The following is an 18,174-nucleotide window of genomic DNA, read 5'->3' as shown; positions in this document are numbered from 1 at the left end:
AAGGGGGTCTAAATCTTATAAATCTTGTTTTGATAAACCTTCTATTTGCTTGGCCACAAACCTTTCCTGTAAATGGCTGCCAGGGCTGGAGTGGTGGGAATTTTACACAGAGACTTTAAACATCTCGGTGTTTTAGAAAGTTCACGTAGACTACAGAATGAAAAGCAGATTTCACAGAGAACAGTGAAGAAGTCTCGTGTCAGCCAGGTCAGGCAATGATATCTCAGGTAAGACAGCAGAGGCAGCATGGATGGCAGCAAGGTTTGTGTGGATGGAGGGGCAGCCCCACACTGGTGCAGCAGGAATGGGTCCAGACAGGCAATGAGCAAAATGGTGCAGAAGGCCAGTTGGTTCAACCTTCCTAGCTGTGCCATCCTGGTAGCGCTATTCATGTCGTCTTGAAGGATGGTGCTGGAGCAAAGGAGAGGCATCTATACTAAATAAGAGATGTGGAGTTGAAGTCATAGATCATCTGAGAGATTAAAGAATGAAAAGAGAAGATGGACACAGAATCTCTCCAAAGTGTCCAACTCTTCATGACAGGGAGAGACAGTGTGGCAGAGAGCAGATGCTCAGGTGGGTAGAAGGGATGGAGAGAAATGAGCACAGTGCCATCGGTTTGGAAAGAGGAGAAATGGTGGCCTCCGTTACTGTAGAAATCACATAAGAATGTGGCAGAAAGTGTTCAGTCCAGTGAACAGGCAGGACACAATGGTTAAAGAAGCCATTATCAGTGGCCTGTGTGTGGTCAGGCTCCCAGACCTGGGAGGCAAAGGCCACCTTGAAGAGGTTAAAAGGTGGGCAGACATGAAGAGATTGACTCGGGGCTGTGTGAGTCACTTTTCTGTGTAATGCACCACCACTAAAGACAACTTAGGGAAGGAAGAGTTTATTTTGATTGTTGGGTTCAGAGGGATAAGAGTCCATCTCATGGAAGTGAGGCAACAGGGAGCAGGCAGGGTGAACAGAGCTGGAAGCTGAGACGTTGCATCTTCAACTGCAAGTAAGAAGGAGCGGAGAGAGCAAAGAAGAGATAGAGAGACACTCTATAATATTAAAACCCAATCCCCGTGACATACTTCGTCCAGGAAGGCCACACCTCCTAAACCTTCCCAAACAGCACCATCAAGTGGGAACCAAATATTCAGGTCTATCAGGATAATTCTTTTTTTTTTTTTACTTATTTATGTATGTATGTATTTATTTATTTATTATGTATACAATATTCTTTCTGTGTGTATGCCTGAAGGCCAGAAGAGGGCACCAGACCTCATTACAGATGGTTGTGAGCCACCACGTGGTTGCTGGGAATTGAACTCAGGACCTTTGGAAGAGCAGGCAATGCTCCTAACCACTGAGCCATCTCTCTTACTCATACCTCCAAAGAAGATGTTAACTCTTAAGAAGCCTGAAGTGAAAGCCATATAGAAAGAGCTAGGTAGGGATGTATATGGGGAATGCACACATATATGTATATATAGGGTGTGTGTGTGTGTTTGTAAGTAGGTAGGGGTGTATATGGGGAATGCACACATATATGTATATATAGGGTGTGTGTGTGTTTATAGGTAGGTAGGTATGCATATGGGGGAGAGGGTTCGTAGTTTCTTTCTTTTATGAAAGAGCCTTCAAATCTAAACGACAATGAGAAAGATCAGTAGAGAGGAATTGACCCTGGTTCTGAGGAAAGATGTAAATTCATCCTACAGACGTCAACTTTGTCCATTCCTGTAGGATCTTAAATAATGTTAATTTGGAAGGACAGAGAAAAATTTAGTTTACCTTAGAGACAGGAATGCCATCAAAAATGACCCACAAGTACTCACTCCATCCTTGGGTCTATCATCCACACATAGCTTGTGTGTGTTAGCTGCCGAGCTTCCCCCCTCATCTTATAAGACTAGAATCAATTGATGTGTCTCACTAATGTTCAACTGATGTCAAATTCTATGGGGACTTCCAGTCTCATGTAAATAACCATCGATGTGGTTTACGGGTCTCCATATAAAGCAACTGCAACAGAGGCAGCCTTCAGAGCATAGCAACAAGAAACAGATGGCATGGAGGCATAGATTCACCACCACCACACCACAAGGACACAGTAGTATGAGAACACAGTGGTTTTAATAAGAGATTTCTTTGGGTACAAGTTTGGAGTCTGTTGCTTCTGGATTATGGGATATGTACAAGTTTTGTGCCAGATGGAATTGAAATGCTAACAGAAGACGTGGACACAAGCCCCCATCCCTAACCCAGAAGCTATCTCCAATTGATACCCACTCACAAACAAAAAGTTAGTTCTCTCCAACTGTCTCACTGGGTATACAAATCACTCCTAAGGGTCGGCCCCTTGCCGGGCAGTAAAGGTTCAAGGCAAATGAACTCAATGGTGTCTTTGGAGGTCTTTGCCTTGTAGTGTTTTGTCAGAACTGTACCTTTTTTTTAACCTCACAGGTCCCTTGAATATATATTATTTCAATTTTGTGTTTTTAATGGAAATCCTGTGTTTACAAATGTGTGTATTTCTACATTTAAATATGTTTCTTGTGATTTTTCTTGGCTCTTTTTATTCTCTTTGTTTTGCCCTATCCCAATTAGTTTATTTTCATTGATCTGATTTTATTTTTTTCTTTAGATTTTTTTTTTTAAACAAGAGACAAGAGGGTGTGGATGCAGATGAGAGGAGATGTGGGGAGCTCAGAGGAATTGAGGGAGGGGAAACTGTAATCAGAATCTATTGTATGGAAAAAAATCTGGTTTCAATAAAAGAAAAAATAATGTGTGTGTGAGTGTATGTGTGTGTGTGTGTGTGTGTGTGTGTGTGTATGTGTGTAAGCTCAGGCACACTTTTGCCACGGCCTATGTGTGGTGGTCAAGGAAAAACCTTGGATATTCTTTACTTTCTATCTTTGAGGCAACGTCTTGTGTCTGCCATGAGTAGACCATGCCAGCTGTCCTGCAAGGTTCCAGGGGATTTTCTTGTCTCTCCCTCCCAGCTCACTATAGGAGCATTAAGATGATTGACATGGGCTCTGGGGGTCTGAACTGGAGTCCTCGTGCTTTACTTACTGAGCCATGTCCCTAGCTCTGAAGTACTTTTAATTGATTGTTTTATTTTGTGATCACTCTCTCTCTTTCTGACTCTCTCTCTGTCTCTCTGTGTCTCTCTCTTTCCCTGTGGTGTGTGTGTGTGCGCACGCACGCACGTGCTCCCCAGTGTGTGTATGTATACCACTTACGTCCAGTGAACTTGGAGGTTAGAAGAGGGCATCAGGCCCCCTGAGACTGGTGTTACCGGCAGTTGTGAAACACCCCTGTGGGTGCTGGAAACAGAACCCTAGTCTTCTGAAAGAGCAGTAATTAATTTTAACTGCTGAGACATCGTCCCAATCCCCAAAGTATTTTTGATCTATCATGTTCCTTTCCTTCGGCTCTATGTTTAGTGCCGTTTTACTGAAGGAAGCAGGTCGTGCATAATAACATTTTCTATATTATTTTCTCTATTCTGGATGTTGCTGAGAGCATCCTGATGACGCCATTTCATGTGTTTGTCTTAATTTTCTCTGGCATGGTAGGTACAAAAGCTTGACCAAAATTTCATGCAATTTTTTGGACACCTACTTCATGGGTGATGGAGGCATATAATTGATAATACTTTTGAAAATCTTTGGTGAAAACATCTTCATTTTAACCTCCAAGTGGTACGCAATAAATCAAGATTGTGGGAGAATTGAACATAGCATGCCATTCCTGACTCTCATTCTACCCCTTTCATGCAAACAGAAGCCATTGTGAGGTCCATGGCAGGTGAGTGCCTGGCACCTGCACCTCTCCACCATTCAATACTGGGCCCCGGGACATGTGTAGCTTTTTATGTGGGTGCTGGGGATTCAAACCTAGGCCCTCATGCCTGAAGGACTAGTCCTCTCATTGGCTGAACCATCTTCCCTTGCTGCCCTTTCCTTCTGGATTACGCTATCCTCACGGTAACTCAGACAGTTTCTGCTCTCACATTAGATACTGCACTACTCTATTGCCAGCCTTTTAATTTTGTTCATTAATGAAGAAATTTATACAGTATGTTATATCATAGTCTTTTCTGTTCCCGAACTCTTTCTAGATCCTCCTGTCCCTTCCCACCCAATTCCATGTTCTTTCTCAAACCACGGAGTCTGATTTGCATTGGATAACTGCTCCTGGGCACAGGCCTGCCCTAGAATGTGGTGGATACCCCCAGTGTCACTTTATTGAAGAAAGCTGACTGTCCCTCTCCCACCAGCTACTATCTGTGAATAACTTCTCGGCTGGGTGTGGGACTTTGTGAAACCTCTGCTTCTTTGTGGTTGGATTTTGTCTGACTTGATCTTGTACAGGCCAGTCCCTGTGAGTTCACACGTGCATCTGCCCCATTATGTCTGGAAGATATTGTTTCCTTAGGATCACCCACATCTCTGGCTCTTACAACCTTTCCATTTCCTCTTCCTCACAGATCCCCAAGCCTTGAGGAGAGGGTTGTGATAAAATCATCCCATTCAGGGTGAGCAGCCTGAAGTCTCTCTCACTCCCTCCACGTTGTCCAGCTGAAGTCTCTGCAATAGTTCCCATTTACTGTAAGAATCGCCCTCTGATGAGGTCAGAGCAATGCGGTGACCTCTGGGAATAACAATATGTCATTAGAAGTCATTTCACTGTTCATTTAGCAGAAAGAGAGTAGTGGGTCTTCTCCTGGAGCTCATGACCTATCCAGGCTCAGGTTCTTGGCATCATTAACATTTCCATCTCCACAATTTAACCTCCTTCCCTCCTCACACAGCTCCGGACCTTATGAATGTTTTAGCTTCTGTGCCCTCTGCCTTTGCTCTGCTCAACACAGCTGCAAACATTGTAAAGCTAGTGCCAGGTTTTCTCGTTTAGTTCCCCGTGTCCTATAAAACACTTCAGTTTGGTAAAAAGCTGAATTATTCAAACTTTGTTCGGTCAAGCTTATGGGTCTGAATTGGATTAAAGGAGCCTATTCAATGTCTCTTTTATGGCTCTATATTTTCAAAAAAAAAAGCTGAAATACTTTTGCTTAGTTAAACCATCGAAAAAGCTAACAGAGTAGCTGTACATGAGCAACAACGACATTTACTGATTTCTGTAAGGTGGACGCCAACCGAGACGAACAATATGACAGAGCAAAAGTGTGCAGAGCACCAAGTCAGGCTTCCCTTGGCAAGCTTAGAAAACATTCAGTCGCCAACCCACGAACTATGGGTTTGTCTTTCAGTAAACATTTCAACAACTATGAACTGCTTTCTGACAGAACCAGTAATTGTTCTCTATTCATAGGCAAAAATACATATGAAGAAAAATTGAAATAAGTCTGAGAGCATGATGGAGTGGTCCCATTTGCACAGCCAAGGGTCAGGTACCAGATGATGTGTTCTGCTCTGTTTTAGGAAAGGCTACATTGGCTTCTTAACTTCTTAGACTGAGCCTCAAATGTTGTAACTTTTATAGTCAGTGCTACAGTTAGCAAACCTTAGGCAGTCTGAATGATTTAATCACATTAATGTTGACTCATGAGTCTCTGAAATATGTTTTAGGAAAGAATATAAAAGAACCGAGATTGAAGTGTCCCGGGGCCCCACCTCTTTCCCCTTTCCTAGTGCTTTAAACGGATGCAGTGATGTGTGCACTAGCCGGTTTTCCTTTCTTGCAACACAGTGAAAACCTGCGTAATTATGAAAGTTTAAATGCTTAGGTCTTTTACTATTTATTTTATTTGAAATCCAGCATATTATTATATATCTTCAGAACTCTAACTGCCATCTTCTTCTAACCCTTCAATTAAATCCCACAATGCAAACCTCTTGGCACTAGACCCGTCTTTCATGTTTATTCAACTGAGCACGAATCTTGAAAACGTGTTGAAGTTTGGGGTTTTCTGGTGAGCCTGACATCACGCTGACAGAAGCTGTGATTGGCTCCTGGGAGGCAGAGAGGGTTTATAGCCAGCAAGAGCAACTGAGTGAGTGAGTGACAGCAGAGGGGACAATCCGTGCCACTCACTCTCTCCAGCCAGGACCGCCAAAGGGTAAGACAGCCAGCGAACTTCCTTACCGCACAGCCAGGCACCTCAGGCTCACCTGTGTGGATCTGGCTTGGAATTCTTTATTGGGGTCTTATTGCATTGTGCACAATGATTGAACTTTTGTTTACTATGAAACGGGACCTCTGAGTTGAGCTTCTTTCCAAAGGCCAGACTTCTTAACCTAAGCAAGCAAGTAAACTGTTCAGATTGAGAGCATGAACTAGGAAATGATGTGTCTTTCTTTCTCTACATATCCTGGCCAACTGTTTTTCTCATGCTGATGTCCTTAGGGCAACCTAACTGTAATACTATTTACATTTGTAAATTGCCTAGATATATGTATTTTCCATAAATTACACCTCTTCTGTACTTCAATAATACATAGTATCTTTTCAATATATTCTACATTAAATTTCAAAGTGATCATATCCTATACCTCTAAAATTAATATGGGAATGGTTTTGCTACCTTATATGTAATTGTAAAACAATCGTTTAAGAGTGTTTGAGTTGACCAGTCAGCAATGACCACTATGGAAGTTCCTGATGTTGAATGAATCAGAAAGTAAATAAGAGGAGATTAACATGGGCAGTTGGTTGAGGATTCGTGTTTCTCTTGTTTTTATATAGAAAATGTTATCCTCTCTGCCATGCTTTTATTCTGGTTAGGTCAAGATTTCTTTTGAGACATTTTTCTTGTCACAGCTCTGTCTACACTTCTATATATTCAAGTTTTAAGTCCTTTGAATATTAGGAATATCACATTTCATGATGCTATGAAGCAAATTTCCTCCTCCTCCTCCTCATTTTTCTCCTCCTCCTCCCTCTTCCTTTACTTCTTCATTGCTATCATTTTTTTTTATATATAGAGTCTTTTATAGCTCAGGCTTTCTTCGAATTTATTGTGTAGCCAAGGCTATTCTTGAATGCCTGATTCTCCTGCATCCACCTCCTGAGTGTACCACCAGGACTGGATCATCAATCTTCTTAAACAGTGGTCCATCTTCAACGACTAAACCCCTTTGATCCTCTGAATTGTCAAACTGTGTGTGCCTCTGCCTCTATATCTGTCTTTCTCTCTTCTGTCCCCCCCTCCCTCTTTTGTTTGCACACAAACAAATATGAATGATCCCAAGGCACGACGTCAAAAAAGCTGTGGAAAGAGTGTGTACACATCGAATCAGAATTCCCACACCAGCCGTGCGTTTGGAGCCACACACTGCATAAAGGTCGCTTTAGTACCTAATGCTCAGCACGGATGGAGTAAATGTTAATGATGAAGCAAAATAAAAAGACCCCCCCACAGAGTGTAGTATGTGACCTGAGTTCTATACATTTTAAGTATCTCATTGCAAGATGTTTTTGGAGAAATTGTTATTCCCTTTGTCACTGTGTATGAAGCAGCTCTCATCAGCTGTGAGTGAGCACGTGTTAGGATTCCAGCTAAGTTTGCTCAACTTCTAGAGGAGAGAGTTTTACAATGGAATTTTAGGGTATCACTTCCCTGTCTGCTTCTATTTATGATGAAGCTCTGTGGAAGGGGGAGCTGTTGCTGCAAACCCCAGGGTTACTCGGGACTAGCTATCCACGGGCAGCTGCATCTTTTCACACTCCATAGAGCATCTGCACCTACTACAGTAGGAGTACAGAGCTGAAATAGAACTGGGGATATCTGATTCAAGGAGATTTATCCCATACCTTTAGATGAGACTCTCAAGAGCTGTTTCTCATGAGAATAGCATTTCATATATTATGGATTTTTACTCTCCTTTCTTCTCTCTTCCCTTTTTTCTTCCTCCCTCCCTCTCTCCTTCACTCCCTTCCTCCCTCTGTGTCTCTCTTTCTTTCTCTCCCCCTCTTTCTCTTATTCTTCCCCTACCTCATTCTCTCTCCCCTCCCTCTTTCTCCTATCTTTCACTCTTTCTTGCAGGATCTAAAGCAGCTATGGAGTATTCACAGGGAAAAGGTCCCTACTGTCTATTCTAAGAATGAACTTTTAGTTAAAAAAAAAAATCTATGCACAGAAGTTGGAAATTTCTTGTAGCCCACCAGGTAAATGAACCATTTCAACACATTTGGACTTTGCTTGATACTTTACCTATCAGCAATGGAATGGCACACATAGCTGCAACGACATACCAGCTGGTGCGGCTGGCACGCCCTTGTCAGCGCCAGCTGGAGATTTCTTCACACCCCCGGGGAAAGCATCCAGAGTGTTCAGATCCTGACACAGGGATCCAGTGATCCTCCTCTGACAAACCACAGAAAAATATCAGAGTCAGATATGAAGCTCAGAACTATTTAGACATGGCTACAACCCACATGGAAGGGCTTGGAAAGAAAGGCAGACTTTTTCAAGGCTAGGGGTCAAACAGGTCCTTAGGTGAGCCGGGCCAAGTACCTACACCTCACCTCTCCAACCAGAAATTCACTTATAATTAGTATACATGAGAATTAGACAAATTAAGATCAATTGAATTCTTTCTGAGCAAAAGAGTCATGTGCTATGCTTTGATATCTATTAACGATATCCCTTCTTGGATTGCAGAAATAACTCCACAATGAAGACTGCTTTAATTTTGCTCAGCATTTTGGGAATGGCTTGTGCTTTCTCAGTAAGTTCATTGTGGGAAAAAAAACTCTATATTTTTGGCAGTTGCATTTTAATGTAAACAGGGCATGTACTAAAAAAATGTTCTTTTGGACAGATGAAGAATTTCCACCGAAGAGTCAAAGCTGAAGATTCTGAAGAGAACGGGGTGAGTAATCTGAGAACATTCCTCTGGGCTACACTTACTCTAACATAGCTGCACACTGCATATGATAACACGCCTCTCATTTGTGCAGGTTTTTAAGTACCGGCCACGCTATTTTCTTTACAAACATGCCTACTTCTATCCTCCTCTAAAGCGCCTTCCAGCCCAGGTAAGCGTAAAGCTTAACTTTCCTTTCCACTCCTTGTATTTTTATTGTGGGGATCAGATTTGACACCCAGATATCTGGATCTCAGCCAGAGGGACTTCAGGCTATAGAAATTTGACTCTCCTAAGCTCTCTCACAGGAGACAAAGCACACGGAGTGAAAACGCTGGGGTAATAGAAACCAGTGCCCTGGCATCTAGAGTTCAAGTGTTCAGCTAATCTGCTGATAAAAGTGAATTATTTTATCACCTACTGACAAAGAACTGGTAAGATCACCAATTGTCATGTTGGTTGGCTCAGTATTGCCATCCAGCTGTTCACATTGGGTATTTCAGCATCCCCTGACCTCTCAAAAAGCTACGTTCACAATCACTTGGGTCTCTGGACAACCAGGAGCCTTAGCAACTCTCTTGCAGCGATGATGCTTCTGGAACCCTTACCCTGTTAGGGGGCAGAGCCGTGAGTGTCTCATGGAGCACAATTACACTGGGGTCTGGCCCAAGTCCGCAGAGCAAAGAGAGAGACTTGGTAAATGTAGGAAGCCTATGAGGAAAAAAATCAGTAAAATTTGTAAACATGAAGGAAAAATAAAGCTAAAAGTGAGACATCCCATTTTTGCTGGGTTGTTTGTGAAAGAGGCCTTTGGATACTGGAGGTGTGGTGCTGGTTCTAAATACACACACACAAACCTAGCATGACACTATTTTCGTGACTGTGCTGTTCGTGCTCAGAGCATCAATTATGCACCATTTGACCCAGACTCCTAAGTCACTGCAAGCAACAGGACCCTGAGAACGCTGCCTCCACGCAGCAGCTGGGCTCTGCGTCTCACCGTGTGTCAGGCTGACGCCGCTCCAGCTCACGCCATGATAGGAAATCATAACCCTCAAGTATTTCCAGTCTTACATATGTCAGGCTGACCCCTCTCCAGCTCACGCCATGATAGGAAATCATAACCCTCAAGTATTTCCAGTCTTACATATGTCAGGCTGACCCCTCTCCAGCTCACGCCATGATAGGAAATCATAACCCTCAAGTATTTCCAGTCTTACATATGTCAGGCTGACCCCGCTCCAGCTCACGCCATGATAGGAAATCATAACCCTCAAGTATTTCTAGCACCATTCTAATTACAGGGAACTGTGAGCGCGAATGGTACAAGCGCTGTGGGTTTTCACAATTGTTCTGCTCTCTTTGGTTCGCCTCAGGCCCAGAAATAAACAGGATCCATTTGGAGCTCTGCTCCCTTTCTGAAACAGAAGTGACATAAACTCTAGTTCTTAAGTATTTGGCCAACTTTTCTGGAATATCTAATATGCTTAGATACAACCATTCCCACCTAGATTTTTTTATAGACACGTGTGATCTAACTATAAAAGTCTGTAGTGTGCTAATATTGGTAAGGTTACAGTTTTTTTTATTATTGATAGACTCAAAGTCCTTAGAAGTCATATATGCTTGTATCACAAATTATATGCATAATGGCTTGATCGAGTTAAGTAGAACTTAAATAAGAAATAAAACATCTCCAAATGTAACTTTCTGAGATATTTGTGGCAATCTCCTGTTTTACAGTTTGATTTCTGTCTTATGTCAATGTCTATTTATTGTCCAAAGTTGTCATCCTGACCCCATGAGTTACATTTTATTGACTTTGAAATTCATGTTTTAGTTACCAAGTCTGCTTATGGGCAGCCATCCACAAAATAGGAACTTGTGTGTAATGCATCGGATGGGTTGCAAAGCCGCCAGCAAGTCTCTGTCCTGGCAATGCCACCAGCAAGTCTACTATAGATTGTCTGCATCCTGAACTACAGAAACAAAAATACAAATCAGCTTGATTAGTATCCTAAGCTGTTTTAATGGAAAGCTACATTTTATGATTAGGATAATATTTGATTAGTGTGCCAACTTGTAGCGAACAAGATTCAATTTTCTTTAATCACATTCAGCTAGCACACAAATATGGGTATTCAGAACTGCCTTCCATTAAGACACCAGTTCATCTGCCTTTTATCAACCCATCTTCCCTCATGTGTCTATATAAATGAAAGACTCTGGACAGATCACTAAGAGTTTGTGATAAATTGGTAATAAGCCAAAGAAAGGAAAGTGATTCAAAACAGTAACAAAATAAAGTACAAAACTTTAAGGTATTCCATACAGCTTTGCCGTGTTTCCCTCACACACCAGTGGTAGAATGTTAACTGAGTTATGGAGGAAATTGGAGTGAAGGAAGCTTGAAAAATACCCGACAAACTCCCAACTGAGAAAAACAGCTCTGCTTAGATAAATATATTGTCCTCTATATTTGGATTAATAAGTGGAAATAGCTCAAATATAATGATTTGTTTTACTCTCCCCTGGGTGTGGAACAGCACAAGTACTAGGTTGTGGCAGTGTAGGGAGGGGCTAATTATTCTTTTTCCACCCAGAGTTATTATTGGCTGAAGACACCAAACATTCGCTTTCCTTGGCTGGGTGAATGGCCACCAGGAGAATGAGTCCAGCAGGGATTGCCATGAACAACACAGGGATGAGTCTTTCCTACAGTCATATTCCTAACCTAGAAGTTGCAGGTCCTTGTTAGTCATGTTCTCCCAGGACAGGATGCTTAGCTGATCATCACAATCAAAGCCAACACTGATAGGCAGGAAATGGCAGGCTCTGAAGTTAGGTAGGCATGAATCCTTGAGGTGTTGGGGATGGTGAGGAATATGAAGGGTTATTCCCTTTGGGCTTCTTTGGTAGAAAGATCAAGAATCTCCTCTCTTGGCTTAGAAGCTCTGATGCATGTTTAGATTGACATATAATTAAAAAATAAAAAGAATGCTCAGAATTAGGATATGTCAAATGTGTAGAGCATTTGCCCTGAGTTTGATCTACAGCACTCTAAGAATATAACTAAACAATATAAAGGCAACAATGGAGAGCCCAGTAAAGTTCATTGACTCATGTTTTGTATGTAGGCTCCTTGGTTCACTTTATTATCACCCCGCCAAATCGTAAGTGCTTTTATATATTTTATATAATTTAACTGTGCATATATTAATTAATACAATTTTAAAATTAGTTTTAATTAAATTAAATTTTGGAATATAAATTCAGTTTCTATAAATTAAAATTATAATTTAGATTGTACTATTTAAGAGAATTATCAAATAACAGTTTATACTTTATAGTAAACTAAATTATTATCACCTACATTTTGTAAGAAAGACTATGACATCTACGTTCTAGTTGAAGACCTGCTTAGGAACGGGTGGGAAAAAATCACCCTTTTTGAATGTTTTTTTCTTGGACTAGTCCCTTCATTCCTTCAGAACTAATCAATTTGCGATTTCTTATTCTGGCTTTTACATAAAATGCAATAGTTCAACATATTGTCTATGTTTGAGGGATTGGAAGTGAGCAACCTCATTCATATGCTGTTCATTTGAAAGCAACTGCTTCACTGTCCTCATTTCCCATATGCCCAAGTGTCCCCACATCTCTCTCACTTTAGCTTGACACTATGTGTTAATAGACCAACCAATCCAGTAACATGTGTAAGTAAATATCTCGGTGTGTTACATTTTGATCATCAGGAAATTTTAATTGTTGTGGTGTATATATTTATGCTTCATTTGTGTATATAAATGTACATGTGCACACATACTATGTTATGCATATATGTATGTTTTAGGGAGGCAGTGACTCTTCTGAAGAAAATGGAGATGGAGATAGTTCAGACGAGGAAGGGGAAGAGGTAAGACACTTTCTATTTCTTCCATAACAAGCCAGGCAACACAAGGAACTAATAGCAATCTAGACTCAGCAAATAGCCACTACTTCCTTGCCAGCTACCCATAACCAGCTATTTTGGACAAATGGAATGTTATTTAAGTTAGAAGCAACAAAATAACCTGCTTATTACACCACTGCAATGTGGGGTTAAAGTTACCTAGATGTGGCACACAGGAACAGAGGTGTCTGCATTTTAAGGGAAATGTAAAACCCATTAAAACGCAGCACAGAGTTTGTTTATATTGGATGCCTATGAATGTAGGCAAGAGAGAAGAAAGCCTAAGCTTGGTGTGATGCCCTTTCCTTGGTGGTCAGGATGTGAAGCCAACTGATGCCTCTACAGTGTTCTGACTTAATCTGTAGAAAAAGGTCAATTTCTTTAATAGGAATTCTATAGATTTTTATCTAATTATTAGATTACAGAAATTAAAATACTCAAGATGTATAAACGTCTTCCTAAACAGTTAAATTACTGTAATTAATGGCTAAAATTCATTTATATAGCTTGGAAGTCATTATATTATGCTTATAACTGACATCTTGCCTATGGAAGCATACTATTAAGAACTATTTTCCTGGATTTCTAATCATAGCTACCCCTGGCTTAGGAACATTCTAAATTCGGGCATTCCGAGGTGCTATTTGTGAATAGAAAATGACAGACAAAAATGGATCATCTGTGTCATCTATGCTGAAGGCAGATGTGGCAACTCGTACAGTGACCAAGTATTTGTTTTTTCTTTCAGTTAAGTAACATCTCCTGTGCTATAGTTATACCGACAGTGGAGGAAAGGTCTTAAAAGTCTTGCCAAGCCAGGACTAGAAACTATGTGTGCCCTACATCCTTCAAAATCCTGCTGTAGCTCAGTCATGCTCCGAAACTAAGGGAGACTCAGCCACTCTGTGCCCCCTGCTGTAGCTCCTCATGCTGCCTCACATAACTCAGATGCATATATGTTGCCCAGGAAATAGCTGCTTTGAAAGGTCAGAGGAATAGTGCTCCAAAGATCATCCACAGTGATCAAGGAAGCGTGGGTGGGTTCAGGAACCTTCCACTTGCGAGATTCTAGGCATGCTTTAATCTCCATTTCTTCTTTAAAATTTAATTGCCAGTTCCACTTAGGTAAACAAAGCCCAGGGACTGTGTTCACCTGAGGAAACAACTTGGGCACACTTTCTATTTGATGATAACACCCCCCCGCACACCATAAAGTATTTCAGACTTGCTTAATGGAAATATACATGATAAAATTATCAGCTCACTGAAATTTCAGAAACTGGACATATAAGTAAAATCAGCACTAATATAAAAAATAGCACATCCCGAATATTCATTAACCAACTTCCACCATGGACTACCATGAGTTTGACTTCAATTGAATAGGTTAATTTCTGCTTGTTTTCATATACAATACATTATATATTTTATATATATTATACATATACATATTCTATATACAGGATGACATTAGTGTACATTCTTTTGTAAGAGGCTTCCGTTGTTCCGACCTTAGGAGATGCTTCTATGTGATCCGGTCCTTTTTAGGACACAGGCTTCTCATTGGCATTTCACTCTATCAATGTACTGCATGACTCACCTGAAAATGGGCATGTTGGTAGTTTTCAAATTAGGATTGATGCAAAGGTCTTACTACTGGGAACATTCTAGAACTTCAAATGACTACACATAGCCATTTGAGGAGGCTATTTTTCTTCAAAGTGTAGCTTCTGAGTAAAAAATGACTTGCATATGTTCAGCTTCGCTAAAGGCTTTCCAAAGTAGGGGCGGTCAGGCAAAGGCCTGCTTTCTGCAGACAGAGCTCCTACTGATCCCTGTTCTCACCAATGCCTGTATGTTTTATTTATTTTCACCATTCTATAGTGTCATGGATATAGATAACTTTTCTATCTAATAAGATATTTGAAGCCTAATATCTAGCAACAGTCCAAGTCATTTCCTTTCAATTTGTTTGCACAAGAACATTATGAAATTAACTTTCTGGGCCAAGAAAAGATCTAAGAAGAACAACTGCATACATTAGGAGATTGACCACTCTTCAGTCTTGACCCTGACACCAGTGAATTGCAATGAATTATTCTTCATTTGACTTTGTACAAACCACTGTATCACTACACATCAGTTTTTTATTGGTGAAATGAGGAAACAAGGGCCAGCTAACATGGCCTCCTAGAGTCTCTCCAGTGATACCAATAATTTCTCCTTATTCCACTAAAAAGTTTAATTTGCTTGAATGAATCATTTAAAAACCAGACTGTATACCACACCTGAGATATCGGGCACCTAGCTTGGAAGATGGACTTGGCTTGTGTCAAACCCTTCACTGCATCTGTAGCCCTCACAAACTGAATGAGAAAAATCCTGCTTTAGTCAATTCGTTTTTGTAAGAAAGATCAAACTCAGATTCAATTTGTTTTCCTGAAATCTTAACATTATCCCACATCACAATCTCTCAGAAATACCTTTCAAGTAAATTCAACTGCCAGGACTCACTGAAATACATAAATTTAAACATACGAAATCCAGACTTTAACTAGGAGGTATTAATTTTACTACTAGATTAGCTCAGTTTACCTACTATGATCTCACAGCCTAGATAAAAGAATAAAATAAAGATTATAATGTGCATTTGTTCAGGAGTCTTAATTTGTCATCATCTTTATGTAGTAGCATTATACACTACTGAAACAGTTGTGCACCCAGCATTTCAAGCGCAAGAATGGTTAAGCTGATAAGACAGAAAGCATAAATAACTGAAGCACCCCACCAGCAGATAAATAGGATTAAATAACGCTGAGTGCCTAGAAATAAGACATGGAATGGCACACGGGAGGCAGCTGATGAACCAGCTGAGGGCATTTCCAAATAGTGCCTCAAAGACCCAACAAATCTTGAGCTCTTTTCCAGCTATAGTAGATTCTGAACTCTGGACATTTTCACCAGGAGAATTCAAATGAAGAGGAGAACAATGAAGGTTCTGAGGGGAATGAAGAGGAGGAGGCAGAGGCCGAGAACTCCACCCTCTCTAGTGTAACTCCACTCTATGGAACCGAGGCCACACCTGAAGCAGAGACTATAGGACTAGCTGCGCTCCAACTGCCCAAGAAGGTAATGTGCCAAACGTTGATCTGTTTTCATCTCTTCACTGATGTCCAAGTTTCCCTGACACTATCCACATCATATTTGATATCATCTTTACTTAATATTATTACCTCATTAAAGAAACAAGCTTAGATACACTTTCCCCAATTACAAATGAGGAATAATATTCTGTAACTTTCTTTCCCATGCTATTAGACCATCCTACTTCAGAGGTGCGACTTCCAAGGCAGACAAAGTGGGGGTCAGAGCTAGGGAAGCATGGCACACAGGGTAGACTTATGGAGTACACACCCCAACAAAACCCATTACAAAGGTATCTATTCTGAATTTTTAAAGCCATCAACCAGTTCTTTCACAAATTAAGTTATCTTTAACTTGAAATATCACCCAGAACAAGGTCATCAGTAGAGAAGTTCTTAGTTTCCCACAGTTAGATTTGGATGATTTCAAACCTTTCCTTTTAGGCTGGAGACACAGAAAGCAAGGTTGCAAAAAAGAAGGAAAGTGATGAAGAAGAAGAAGAAGAAGAGGAAGAGGAGGAAAATGAAAACGAGGAGGCAGAAGTTGATGAAAACGAGCAGGTCGTCAACGGCACCAGCACGAACTCCACGGAGGTGAACGGTGGCAACAGCACTAGCGGAGGGATCAATGGAGAAGGTGAGGGACAAAGCGTCACGGAAGCGGGCGTGGAAGGAGCCACGACGGGCAGGGAGCCAATCAGTGATGGGCCCACGACTGCTGTCCTTCCGAAGGCGCTTCAGCGTACGACCCCACCACCCCAAGCCTACGGGACCTCTTCCCCACCACTCAGTAAAACTACAGCTGAGTATTGGGGAGAATATGAACAAACTGGCATCAATGAGAATGACAGTGACTATCAAGTCTACGACAATGAGAACGGGGAGCCTCGCGGGGACAATTACCGGGCCTATGAGGATGAATACAGCTACTACAAGGGGCGTGGCTATGAAGGCTATGATGGTCAAAATTATTACTACCATCAGTGAAGCCCCACCCCTGGGGTGAATTCCCTGTTCTGTCGTTGTATTTGGCTACCATTTATTTTCAAAGTTCAACTCAGGAAGGTGCAATATAACAAATGTGCATTTTACAATGTGGAATGGTGCTACAATCCCAGAGTGATTTCTGCAAATGCTTCTATTTGGAATGGCTTCTTTTGCTTTTTTCCAGGTGTGTCACTTGAAAGGTCATTGTAAGTCAGGGCCATTGATCGAGCAGTACACTGATGTCTGAGTTGGGCCTAGCTGGAATGCTTCCTATTTGTGCTGTGTGCACTATTGTTAATGGCCCAAACACACTCTTTGTACAAGACGGCAACTAGAGAGAGATTTATGAACGATACTGTATACAGCAATTGTGTACTTCCTGTATCGCACTCCTATCTAATACTGTATTAGGTTTAATTCTCATTCTCATGTATATTATGTGACCTGTATGCACAGATTTTATCGCAAATAAACATGCAATTCTTCAAATGTGTTATAATTAAGAAGAAACGGGGAGCATCAGAAAGCACGTGGGTTTAAGAAGGGTGGGACCATTCAGATAAAAAACAAGCTTATTTCCATTCGGCTTTAAAACTCAGAGGACCTGGAAACATTCTGTCTTCAGTAAGTCTGCACAGATAAGGTTTGACGATTGAGAGCAGAATTAGCCACATACACCAGGGGATGAATGACTCTTAGAGCCGCCAGATTTAACAAACATGAATACATGTAAGATGTCCACTTCAATTTGAATTTCAGATAAATACAATTGGTTTTTTAAAACAAGTGGCCCCCATGAATAATTAGCCTCTGTGAAATATCTGGAATAAACTTATGCTAAATAAATGACTTATTCTTTATCTAATATTCAGTTGTGACTGGGTGTCCTATGATTTTCTGGTAAGCTTATCCTTACAAAATTTGATTTTAAATAGGGTAAGTCATAACATGGGGTAATTAAACTCTTAAACACACAAACACACATGCAAACACACAAGCTATAAAAATGCACATGCAAACACCTACACAAACCACACACACAAGCTGCACACACAAAAACATGAAAACATAAACACAAACCACACACATATACATGTAAATACACACTCAAACTGCACACACACACACAATTAGGGTACAAAGTCTTGACAGCAACTGACTCCTTAATATAAACCTAAAAACAAACTTCAAGCAAGCATATAGACACTTGGAAGAAGCACAACAATAATTGGCATATCCTTTAATTTATACATTGTAAAACATA

The 18,174-nt window shown here is 40.9% G+C and overlaps 1 protein-coding gene across 1 annotated transcript; it reads left to right on the top strand.

Moving 5' to 3' along the window:
- The first annotated feature begins 6,032 nt into the window (after positions 1–6,032).
- Positions 6,033–17,695, top strand: Ibsp (integrin binding sialoprotein). The gene is made up of 7 exons (XM_057772612.1): positions 6,033–6,079; positions 8,624–8,690; positions 8,784–8,834; positions 8,923–9,000; positions 12,682–12,744; positions 15,745–15,909; positions 16,368–17,695. The coding sequence occupies exons 2-7, from the start codon at positions 8,637–8,639 to the stop codon at positions 16,908–16,910; spliced, it is 954 nt and encodes a 317-aa protein (XP_057628595.1). The 5' UTR covers positions 6,033–6,079; positions 8,624–8,636; the 3' UTR covers positions 16,911–17,695.
- Positions 17,696–18,174: the final 479 nt, after the last annotated feature.

This window comes from Chionomys nivalis, chromosome 6, assembly GCF_950005125.1.
Source record: "Chionomys nivalis chromosome 6, mChiNiv1.1, whole genome shotgun sequence".
NCBI lineage: Eukaryota > Metazoa > Chordata > Mammalia > Rodentia > Cricetidae > Chionomys > Chionomys nivalis.
This window is presented reverse-complemented; position numbering and strand designations above follow the sequence as displayed.